This window comes from Pungitius pungitius, chromosome 5 (assembly GCF_949316345.1).
Source record: "Pungitius pungitius chromosome 5, fPunPun2.1, whole genome shotgun sequence".
Classification (NCBI taxonomy): Eukaryota; Metazoa; Chordata; class Actinopteri; order Perciformes; family Gasterosteidae; genus Pungitius; species Pungitius pungitius.
This window is the reverse complement of record NC_084904.1, coordinates 12,982,783-12,995,791: the sequence shown is the minus strand read 5'-3', so window position 1 is coordinate 12,995,791 and position 13,009 is coordinate 12,982,783. Positions and strand designations below refer to the sequence as shown.

Below are 13,009 nucleotides of genomic sequence, written 5' to 3'. Positions count from 1 at the left end.
TACTGCTGAGAAGGCCTTCTTTAAGAGCTTATAACAATTAGATTAACAGGTTTAGATCTCCACTGGCAATGATGAAACAACAGGAAGATTTTGGTAATATGTGGATAAAGTTCTGCAAGGGATTTCTTTTTGTTAAACAAATATCTCCAACTTGCATGAATAACTGTATTGCCTTAACTTTCTAAGGTCATCTTTTTTAGAATTATTGGTGTGTGTATATATATATATATATTTATTTGTATCTCCACCTTCATTGTTTCAAATAGTTTTCTTTTCTCCACTTTTGAAATGCACCACTCAAATAAATCTCTGGATTCTCAGAGCCCCCAGGAGCCAAAAGGCTGCATGTTCTATTCAGAGTCACTTTTTTCAAAGTTTGAAAAGAAGTCTGCCTGCCGTCAGTTTGGATTCATAAACCAAAGTGTGAAAGATGTGACGGGGGTAGCAGATACACAGTGAGTGAGGAAGAATAAATAAGCCAGCAGAAGGGAATATTTCTCAGCTTCCTGAGGCAAACGTGCCGTCAGCGTCTGTATGTGGATTTAGGAACAGTGGATGTGCTCAAACGTCGTCCGTTGTTGCCTATCAAAGTTGAGGATGGCTTTCGGTCCCAATGAGGGTTGTATTATGTTCTATATTTTTCTAACATCTGTTATTGTTTTTTACAACCTCAGAACTGTCCATTACAGAGTGAAGAGTCACCGCTTCCTGCATAGAGTGGAGTGAATGATGCTTTTTGCTTTTGTAACCATGGGTGTACTCTGAAATAGAAAGAGCCACGTGTCCCTCAATGTCCAAGAGCTCTGGACTGAGACTATAGAAAATGTTTCAAACAGGATTTGTTTTGTAACAAACACAGGAATGATATTTGGGTGAAGACTTAATGCACAAATACTAATTTCACCGAGAAGTTGTAGTTGTTTTGTTTTACGTGGTTTGGAGTTTTATTGTAACACACTGCTCCCCTGGCAGTTGTCCGATCGTTCTCATTACAGATTCAGAAAATGTTTCTGTTCAGTCAGCCTCCTCACTTGCCATGCAAGCTGAGCTGTCAGGCGGGCGCAATCTTTCCCTCAGTCCTTATCATGCCTCCTCTCATCCATTGCTTTTGCTTTGCCTCGCTTTCCCTAAGTGGCAAACCAACCCTGCCATGACTTTGTTCCCTAAATTAACCGGGGCAACTACTGTGATTGGACCAACCAGTGGAAAGTCCACTTTAACCTCTCTTATTAATTGGATATCTTGGCCTCTCCTATCAGAGGGAAGAGGGTTTGGAACAGTGTGATAGTTTTTGTTTTTGTGGACTTTCCCATACACACTCACACTAAATGTGTCTTTGGATAGTATAAGTCGAGAGATATAACAAGAAATTCTCAAGAACCTTTTGAGTGGTGTTTATCCTTTGAAAGGGGAAAGGTAATTAAGATTGTACAACTTTTGAGGTATTGCTGTTAAAACAACGTTTTGCTCTTCAAAAAACAGAGCTTTAAACAGTTCATCATCAAAAGCAGATCTGAAGGATGTTCAGAAGAATGTCCATCTGCAGGCCTAACTCATACTGAAAGAACTACAGGGATTACATTTAACGCAGTGGCACATTCAAACCTCAAATATGACAAATATTTACGCCTCGTTCAGATCCCAAAAACGTAAAAGTAAAAGTGGTTTCTGATCCCTTTATCTTTGCAATATTGAGTTGGTCTAATGAGCCGCTGTGGCTGAGGTCCTGGCTGCCATGTGGTTCGGCGAGGCTTTAAAGGCACCATTCACAGGCCCGACTGAACTCAGGCCAACCTGAATTGTCCCTGCTTGTTTTATTTAAACATCTGTGACGTCCAAAGAACACCATAAAAGACTGTTCTGCAGAGAACAAACCAACTGGAGCACCCTGTGCTTGTCTCTGCTCCAGATTTCCCTTCACGTCTCTGCGTTGTACAAGCCTTTTCATTCATGTCCCCCCTGCAGTCAGTTGTGCCTTTGTGGCCTCTATTGTATCACTGTTGGAGCTTTGTTCCCACCTTCAGAGGAAACATTTACTGTTGCATCGTGCCCTCTGAACAAACACGGACAAGAACAATGCTAGAAACCCAATCAAATTGTGCCCCTCTGAGCTTCATATAATGAGATTGACCTGTACTGAGTTACTTATTATTCAAATGAATGAAAATGAAAAAAAAAAAATGTGTTTAAACTACAGATTGAAGAACCTACATTCCAGCACTGTATTTTTCAACCATGTAGCAGTTAACTCGCTTAGTAACACTGATGAGTATCCTTATAAGTGTGACAAGTCCCTCGTAAACTCATTGCGTGTTGCTGGCTTAGAGTACATTTTGGTCCAGATGGGGGAGCTATCATGCTACCCACCAACTGTACAATAGTGTGCCATTATGAGGCCTTTCTACCTCTGCTTCTATTGCAAAGGTTGACTATTGCAGAACCACATAATGGAAAATCACAAATATGGTAGACAAAGTTTGCAAAAAACCATAAATGTGCTGACTCTCAGACTTTACAACATTGTTTGGTGCCAATGGGGAACGCTTATGGAGACATAGTTCCCGAACCTATGCTGATTCTTTATCCATTTATGTACTGTATATGCATCAATATGTCTCTGTTGTTTGTCCCCAATAAATGTAAGTAAAAATAGCATGAGCAACATTGTAGAATTTACCATATATATTTTGACATTGCTAGCCAGCATATTTGACACAGATTTTAGGGATTGCACAACAGCTGCATTTAGTCTTTTTAGTCCTTTTTTTGCAAATTAAGGAAGAGATCTTTCTAAATTTGTCTGAATGCCGCATGCATATTCCAGTAGTGTTCCTGTCGTTGTACTGGAACAATGTTCCAGGGTTTACACATGTGCAAATAAGTAGGTGTTGTGGCCAATGCGAATGTGTAAAATGCTGTGGGATGAATCTCCCCAGTGAGAGTAACAAGAGAGGGAGACCACTGGAGAGCAACAGCGCCGGACCACAAACAAAGGTTCAAATATGTTCTCTCCAACCGTGGGAGGAAAAAGACCTGCGGCAGAGAAAAGAACCACAAACGATCTGAACTGTGCCCTCCTTCTTTTCTGCAATCCCTCTTACTTTCCCTGCCTGGTGGTCTCACACAGTCAGACCTGATTCGCACACTACATTCGCAACGTTCCGCCGTAGCAGAAAGCTCCTCTGAAGATGATTCATTAGAGAATTTCCTCTAAATGAAAAAGTATTCTTCTATGTAGATCACATGAAACCCAACTAATGTAGTCTGAGAGGGGGTTCCCACAGTGAATAAGCATGCTGACATTTATATGCAGCGTCTGAGTAGATGATCGGTACTGCTTCACAGCAATAAGAGGACAACCAAATGATAAGGATATAAGATCCAAATATGTGCTTTTCATTGAGGAGGAACAGAGCTCACTTCAAAATTCCCTGTATGTTCTATAAAAGAGAAAATTTGTCCACATGAAATCCGTCAGAGGTATTAACACCAGGCTCAAGTGAGCCCAAGTGAGCATGATTATTTTAAAGGAAAACTTTTTCACCCCGAAACTTGCTGCTATTAACTCTGGCAGCGTGTAGTGTTGCATAATTGAACTGAATAGCGCTGTGGGTTCCAAAGTGAGCTGAAGGGGATGTTGAGATTATGCGAGTTTCAGATCTCCACCCCGGGGCCCTGCCAGGACTCTGAACCCGTTATTTTCATATCCGACTGAATGTGCAAAAAAACTAAAGTGACTTTTAACATATTTTACTACTTTGGCTTCACAACGTCTCTGTGATCCATTAAAAAAAGGAAACGATCGAGGTGCTTGAGAGCATCTATTAATGATAAAGGCTGCCGAGTGCAATCTGTGTAATTGTCTATTTTGTGAAATGTTGTGTGCAGCTGTGGCTTTTACATAAACCAGAGTCAGTGAAGCTGTTTCTCTCTGCTACCCTCATTGCGGACTGTTTGTTGAATAAAAAAATCGAAGTCCCTCTTTCATTTCTTTGCTTTGTGAAATACAAATCTGCACACGTAAACATACAGTATATGAGTCAACTTGGTAGCCAGCATTATTCATCTCCTATGAACATCCAATGGAGGTTCTGAACTAATTGTGTAGATAGCACTCGGGGAGGTGCATGTACACTTCATCTTCCTGCACTGATAGTTCTGCACTTCTTCAAGTCAGCATCTTTGAGGTAGTGTGTGAAGGTGGTATACATAGTGCTTATCAGAAAACTTGCAGCGTGTCCTTGAAACTTTTGGACAGTGCAGAGTCAGGGTGCTGTTCTTCCCCTGGAAACAGCTGCTTTCACCTCTGTCCTCCTGCGTGCACATATGACGGGTGGGACACATCTAGAGCGTCTCTGCTTTTGCATGTAATGCATTGATTGGTGGGTACATTGAAATGCATGCCTTTCAGGTTGTTTAAAACTGTGCTGATTAGATCTCATTCAACTCACCCAGAGGGGTATATTTAGTCTGTGTAGTAATTGTCAGGCACCTACTCTCATCCAGTCAGTAAATGTTTATACAACCGTCAATCACTAATGAGTCCTCACACACACCAAGTGACTGTATGTCATTGTAATTGTCTGACTATAATATTGTGGCTGGCTGTGAAATGCACCTCTGAAGGCGTTCAATAAAAAGCTGCATCTTCTTATTTGATGGCTGTAGATGCTTTACAGCAAGCAAAACAACCTTCTCCTCTGAAGAGCAAATGAGTCTATAATTAGATTCCACACGTGAGATTATTGAACAGTCTACAGAGGCTGTAATGAATGGCTGATGAATGCGGTGAACATCTGCATGCACATGTAACGGAAAAAAGGTTTGCCAGAGAATGTAAAGCATTTGGAATGGCAAATGAATTGACCAGATATTGGCTGCAATGAAGGCAATAACACTGGCAAACTACACACAAAACCGCACTCCCTTTCTCTTTCACCCCCCGCCCCACACTTGCATACTAAATGCAGTGTGAATAAACTGCAAGAGACTTGGCATACAGGGTGCGTAATCCCCCTGTAATGTATTTTTTTTCTATCTCAACCCTGCTTCCTTGCTGCAGCCGCCAAAGTGCAACACATCGCACATCCAAAATGTGTGATGTGGACTATTGTGGGCACCTGGGACCATGTGTCTCATGCAATGTGCCATTACACCCTGACTTATTTTTAAGATCGCCAGCACTGCACTGCAGCTTGGTCTTTGTTCAGATAACACTAGTGTGCCCAATTTTTCCTCACTGCCAGAATCTGGCATCAAATGGATTCTTAAAAGCCTCAGTTAGCAGTAAAATGGCAGCAGATAGATCAAACATTCATGACAAAAAAGGTACCCACTGCTCAGTGCATGTTTGTTTTATTCTGGGATGGTCAGATAATGTCCTTTAATCTCTGAAAGTGTCAATGCCAGTCTAAATCCACACTCTCAGGGAGAGCAAAGTCATGTTTCTTTAAAATCTCTCTTACTGCAAAAGGGTCCAAATGCAAGGGGCCTTCCTAGATGTGATGAAGCGAACTGTAGCGAGCCGCCCATCTCACTTGAGTTCAGTCACACCGTCAGGAGTCGAGAGGAGAAAAGTGTAGCAACCATCTTTGTATTGACATGCTGAATGTGAGGAATTAATTGTTCTTAGTGACACCTTTAAGTCTGAGTGGGCGGGCGTTTGATTGATACATTTTGGATGGCATATCAAAGCGATGTTCAATTATTTTTCTTAATTGACACCTGATTGCTCCTCTTGGTGGAACTCTGAAAGAGTTACCATGAAGTATGCATTGTGTCAGGAGCTGAAGGACATCCGCTGGACCATGTTAACACGCTTAATCCTGATGGTTTATGCCATACTGAGAGACCATGTAGTTTAAGGCTGAGCACTTTCCTCAGTACACAGAAAAGATACTGAGATTAAATCACTGAGCAGAATGAAATTATATGCATTATACAGTAACCTAAAGATAGCACATAAATGCATTTTCACCTTGAGGTGCATACAAACAAAAAAGGTGTTGATTAGACTACCTGATGGATGCGTGTCTATGCAGGTGATAATTATGTGCTTTTTTTAGTATGCTACGATGACGCTTGGTGTTTGTGTTGAGCAGTGTTTTAATCAGAAAAGCCTCTTGTACCCTTGAGCTACAAAGGTCAACATATTCTAATTGATGACAATACAACATTCCTATGAAAGACTGGCTCTCACTTGTTGACCCCATTAAATTCCTGATAACTTTATCGCTGCCTAGCAAGAGCTGCACGACCTCAATGCCCCTCCATCCAAGATACCCAAAGGCACTCAGTGTACTTTCATTAGGCATGCAAGGGAACACAAACCACCTGACAGGTTTACATGTTTCTTACTTGTGTGCGCTTGTCTAGGGAGAGAGAAAATCACAGGGCTGCAAAGGGTATATGCCAAGTTGTTTCTCGTGCTTACAGTGTGTTCCAGTAAGTCTCCGCTTATATATTAAGGGCGCACATCCTGGCACCACTTTGCTGTACAACTCAAGGAAATAGAAGAAAAAAAAAAATCTTAAGACCACTGACAGCTACTTCAGGCATGTGGTAAACTTGGATAGATGTTCACTGAAAACCTCCAGATTTTCCTATTTCTTTCCCTGAACAATTGAGTAGTAACAGCTCCCACTTATAATACATCATTCCAGCCAGAAACAGTGTTAATTTAACTAAAACAGGTGGATTTGCAGCATTCAGCTGAAGAGCTAAGCCACCGAGTGGGGTAACAATAGCAGAAGAGCTGTATGTGCAAGAAGACATGATTCTTCAATGCAAGCTCCTTCACACTGAATTTCCATTTCCACTTTATTCATGCTCTTTGGTCTGCTGGTGACAGTTAAATTGATGAAGTTATGAGATTTCTCTTAACTCTCACACCACTTTGTATGCCAACATGTTACATAATATGAATCCAACTATCAATTCAGCACTTGAGTGGGTTGAGTGATTTTAGACGGTCAATGCCCAACGTCAGTAGGAATCAACCACAAATAAAATCACTTACTCTCTGCAATGTGCATTTATATAAAGGATGAGGTAGTTCATTCTAATTAGGCTTTACCATCTAGATTTATTCCATTATCTTAAATAAACATATTACTATAAATCTCCAGTTAATAACAAAATTAATTGATGAAATTACAAAATATGTCATCAAATGGTCTTATAATAGAGAACTTCTCTCTAATGTCCATATGTGGGCTTATAAACAGAAAATACTCATGGCATTGCAAAAAGTAAGAATAGACTCATTGGATATATTTGAGGAGACTTTATTTACAAAGAAAATTAAGAGATTCCCATTATCCTTTATGGATAGAACTCTGATGGATAAACCATGTTCCAGCTGACAACCTGCAGGCAGAACAAGAAAATAGGGCAAAGCGAGATTAGATTCCTTGTCCAAAGCTGATGACAGAAAAGCAATTTCAGAGTAAACACCAGTTAAGATAAATGTGACAAAAACTCTGACCTGCTCCGATCTGATACAAATCAATGACTGCAATAAACTGTCACATTAGCTTGCTGAAGTGCAAGTTAATCCAAACATAGCTTTGATATCAACCCACATGCCATTTCTAGCTTTCACCGACATAGATAATTTGCTAAGGTATGTCACTGTGCAAAAATGCTAAAGAGGCTTGGTGAGGAACTGTCATTCAGCTGTTCAAACCATGGCTGACGTAAATGCCACATCATCCTCACATTTTAATGAAGACATATTTTGATGAAGATGACAATCATAATTACCTTGATGGCTGTTGGTATTATCGGGCCATTTTACTTCTTCAGGATCTGATGTCTGACTACGATGAAGGGAAAAGTGAAGCCGCTGCCAAAGAACACCACCATCATGCCAAGAAGACGCCACTTGTTCTCCACCGAAAATGGCAGGTTCTGCAAAAAGAGAGAACATTGTGACTCAGGGAAACTACAAGCAATTGAATTGATTACCTTACTAGTTACTAATCTAACCTACCTATTTTTGACTCCACTCAACTTTGACAATTCATAAACATTTAAAACATCCACCTGGCAATGGAAAAACCTATGATATAGCTTAATTTTATATGATTACTATTATACAAGTGCTGACAATGTCTGTACAAAGACCTTCATAATACATCAAATTTAAAAAGGCAGACAAGGTAAGAAATACTGGCCCAAGGTTGAAAGTTTTGATTGCCTGTAAAAATGTATTAACAAAGATAAGAGTACCATTTACATTTGTATTTTCTTGTCAAATAACAAACGTCTATTTTAGAGGCCACTTTAGTTTAGCAATTAAAAAAATTAAGCAAATCTTTGTAATGATTCTCATAGGACTTGAATTTTGTAATAAAAAAGTGCCAATGTTTCAGTGATTTGTATAATTTTAATTGAATTGTTAAAAAATACCCCTTGCATTAAACTGAAGCAGATTTTGTATCATTCAACTTCAGCCCAGACACCGGCACATTCGCTCAATCAATCCATTAATGTGACGTATTCGAAGATATAACGTCATATGTCAAATAGGATAAACTGTCATGATAATTTAAACGCCATTAGTGACATCCTTCATTTTTATTATAATTTACTATTTAGCAGTCTAACCTACTGTTGCCAATGCTTGTTAGATTGTGGGCATCTAGCTATGACCTTAATCTTAAAATTAGCCGCTAGCAACCATCGTTGAGGCATCCACATCAAGTGTTTGTTCAAAGTAACGCAACCTGGGCATTAATAATACTCCTGCATCAAATAAAAACACTTCAACGGACTTATTCTGGTATTGTCTACCGCCAACTCTGCAGAATTGAAGGGGTTAGCATTAGTTAACAAATAACGACCGATTAGCCACACAGCTAGCGCTGCTAACAAACATCATGCCGTAACAGGTATCCTTAAAAATAATCCAGTTGGGGTCTAAAGAAAGTTAATGCGGTCACTTGTTTTGTAACACTGCGTAGGAGATAATGCAGGATTGTAAGGCTTTGGCTGGTTACGCTAGCATTACAATCACGCTGTTGTCGAATGACAGACGTGACCTCCACGTAATGCTAGCTAGTGCTAGGCGGTAAGATACAGACAAGGCCGAATACAGACAATATTATATTTGCGTTAAAGATAACTTCACCTTCCCTGGTCCTTCGCCATAGTGTGATGAACGAACAGCCGAAGTGGTGAATCGCCTCACAGCTTGTCCCAGCATGATTAAAGCCTGGTTTATTCGGTGCTTCGGTTCAACGTTGCTGTATGCGACCTTCTTCCTGGGAGAGTTGGAGCTTCGCAAAGGATTGTGGGAAATGAAAACGAAGGTGTGGGGCATGGGAAATGTAGTTCAAATACCCTAAAAGCGCCTAACGCATGTTTTTTACTCTTCTTTTGGGGACTGGGTTTATGTTCTATTTGTTTGTTCGTTGTCAGCATATGAGTAGATAGATATAGTGCAGTGGAAACATCTTTAACAGAGCTCTCTATGACATGAAGTGTGCAAAGTACTAAAGGCCGCAGTGTTTGATGTAAAGTACGTCAGTATGTTGCTGCCTGTTTTGACATCACTTAATGTGCAACAAATATGTTTGCAAAAAAGGCTTTTTCAAAAAAAAAATCTCAGGCTTTGATTGTAGAGTTGAATTATGAGTTAGAAGTGTGACGTTAACCTCAAAGTGTGTCTTATTTAACTTTTGTATACAGTGTTGAGTCTAGGAGTAATATTTTGCTGTGAGTATGTACACAATTCCAAAAAATACTAATCTTCTGAAATATTGAATTACATCTGATATTACCATGCAAATATGTGAGTGTGGGAATGGGTGTCCTTGTGGGCTTCAAGTAAACAGCTATTGTTCAAAAGGTTATCTGCACTTGTAGTCTCCAAAAATGTATCACTACCGCGATAATACCTGGAGCGGAGTGAAGGTGTGCGCTTTCCTAAGTGTTCTGCTTTCCATTGATTAATGCTTATGTGTGCCAACTAAGCTTCGGGCAATGTCACTTGAGATGATGTTTGGTTTATTTATTTATGACGCACAAGGATGAATACCTTGTTTGTAGCTTCAAATGTAATAAATAAATATGTAATATATATATATATAATGTTGCAAATTCCCTGTGAGGTGAGTGTGTGTACATGTGCATTTATTTACTATATCATTTACGTATGGAACTGTTGACCTGACTTTTTTCTCAATAAAAAAAACAACAAAGCATGCTCCTGTCATGTGTTTACTTCAATGAATTTGGTTTCTTACATGTGTCTGTCAACATCCACAGATATCTAATATTGCTTTGAAATGTGAGGAATGGAGTTCTCTTGTATTCCATAGATCATCGAACAGGCAGTTTGCTACTCTTCTGGAGGGGGCTCAGGCATTATTTGCTGTGATGCGGATTCCTATGGCAGGCTGGTTCCCCCTCGTCATGGCTGCCACATTCAGGGTAGACGCAGGGTCATCACCTGGTCTACTGCACACGTCTGCTATCTCTTTGAAATCTCTGTTGAAAAGCAATTAATAATTGGGAATCACACAACAAACAATGTCAACACACCCTAGTAGAAATATAACAACAAACAGGGTTGGCCGCACTGTCCTTAAATCCATCCTGCAACAAGTTTTAAGAATTCTGCATCATGGACCTCCACTGTTTGTTATTTATGTTGACTTTCTTCATTTCTAGCTATTGACATTCTCTGGCTTATGAGCAAATCACTTCAGAGTGCTCTGTCAATACTCATATGAGGTTCCTTCGTGTGAAATAGAGGAGTGCAAACATGCTGGGTACACAAATACACAAAGCTGTCATTTAAAATAATAACCCCCATTCTCATTTAAGTCTGCCAATTAGCCTTCAGTGAAGCGAAGGCTCAGTTATATCTGTAAACAAACCTTTAATTAACCATGTACATGACTGTGCATAATGATATGACTGGCTGTGTGCATACGTAGACAACATGGTAAACCCTTGCTTGATTATTACAGACAAAAAATGTGAATTCAATAAATATCTGAGTAGGTTTTTTATTTCATTACTAATGATCTCCACAGACATCAACTAATCGGCTACATTTTATGATGAAAAGTGGTCTAGACTGCCAAGGTAAAACAGGATCTCTCTCCCAGTCTAGATTTGCAATAATATTCCTACTTCGAGAAGTAATGGATAGAGTTAATCAGTGAGGACAGTGGATTTTGGCGGCACAGTATCTTGGCTTCTGAGTCGAGGCGTCTTGCATCAATGCCACGGACAAGAGCTGATTTGCACGGTTACAGTTTTTTGCGTAATGTTGGAGAGGGGGGTGTAATTCTTATTTGGGCTTTGGACAGGGGAGCGTTCATTTTTCCATGGGCAGTGACACATCTGGTGCTAGTCCTTCTCAGTCCGGTCGGGATTGCTTCATCTCATGGTGTGACTTAATAGTGTCACTTCTTCCTGTTTCTTCTCTGTCTGATATAGGATCAGATAAACAGATAAACCTTGTGATTAAACATAAGTGGGGCCTAAAGGGCATTTAAATGCCGAGCTACACACAATTGCACAGACTAGGCCTACAACACTTGAACGCACACAGGCACACTGAAGCTATGAATCACTATGGGAGTTCATAACATGCACACAGTGGCATGATTTGACATTCATCTTTAAAATGGATTAAGGGAAAATTACATGAACTCGTAACTGACCCAGTCCTCTTGGAATGAATAACCTGTGCCCCTGTACATTCAAGGTCAGGCCTCTCAAATGACAAGCATCCTTACCAAGATTTGTGTTCGTGCAACGACTGCGTTCTTCCAAAGCATACTGTTGTTTTAATACACTCCGGCGTCAAGAACAGGCTGTAAGTCCCTCTCCCTCTAACTCCAACATTGCCTTTCCTCTGAAATAAAATGTACCCTGATGATTGCATTCTACATTAAACCTGCCGGGGTGGAAAGAGAATTAGATTGAGAATTATTCTTGAGACCAGAGGTGTACATGACAAATTTGAATCATTCCAGTTTTTCCAGCCCAAAGCATGTACCAGTCCAGTCACAGCAAGCTCTTTATGAGTTTCATTCGTGAGGGTTATGTGAAGTGTGAAACACCCCTCTGCCCTTGTCGCGCCCCCCATTTTTCCCATATCGGCAATTGAATTGATTTACTTCTTAATAGAAACTGCTTCACACTGTTGATATGACAACATGCATGTTGGCGGAATCACACTATATGTATTAAAAATGGCAGGGTACTAACGATGATGTGTGATAATGTGATGAAATAACAACTTGACTTTTACCATTTATTTTTCAAATAGTATTTAGCTGAGTAAGGACTCCTGCTTCTTACCAATGTAATGCTTTAAAAAGGATAGGTCTCAAAATATTTGTTCCGCAGAGAGTGAGACGCTGTACCAAAAACAAATTCTACTGGCTTGGTTCATGTGGTTTATAAACATGATCTTATATAATTTGTGAGATGTAGCCTGAATATCTTGTCAACCTTTTGAAAACATAGATTAAGAATCTAAATTGAAAGGGTCCACCTTAATTTGTTTTGCTCAGGTCACTATGAGCATTTTAAAATACACCCTTGAATGTTTTAAAGATAAATAATTATATTGCATATAACTCCACTCATGGTAAAAGTAAAAGAACTCAAAATGAATGAGTACAAGGTTAGTCTCTTTTGCAGTTTGGCCCCATTCACTCTTTTTGCATTTGGTTCTCTTTCGCTTTTTTCTCAAACTATTTGTCTGAACAGGTTTCTCATTCACCGTATTACATGCAAGCCACTATCTATTTTAGCTGTAAGGCATTGCACAAACTTCAAAAGATGTGTTGGAAAATCATTTAACTTCCATTCATTTTAACAGAACTTTTGTGCCTCTAGCATTGATTTTCTTTTGGCTGGTGAGAATTGAAAGTGAGTGACCAACCTTTGAGCTTTGTGCCAAACAAATTAAAACCTAACCAGCTACATTACAGTTTTGTTGAGGCTGTATGAAGTCTTGCATAAGAGGGGATATATATGA

The 13,009-nt window shown here is 39.7% G+C and overlaps 1 protein-coding gene across 1 annotated transcript; it reads right to left on the bottom strand.

Moving 5' to 3' along the window:
• Positions 1-7,270: 7,270 nt before the first annotated feature.
• LOC119225628 (cytochrome c oxidase subunit 7C, mitochondrial) lies at positions 7,271-9,304 on the bottom strand. Its single transcript, XM_037483624.2, has 3 exons — positions 9,134-9,304; positions 7,765-7,911; positions 7,271-7,368 (listed from the first exon to the last, which is right to left on the bottom strand). The coding sequence occupies exons 1-2, from the start codon at positions 9,206-9,208 to the stop codon at positions 7,795-7,797; spliced, it is 192 nt and encodes a 63-aa protein (XP_037339521.1). The 5' UTR covers positions 9,209-9,304; the 3' UTR covers positions 7,271-7,368; positions 7,765-7,794.
• Between the last annotated feature and the right edge of the window lie 3,705 nt (positions 9,305-13,009).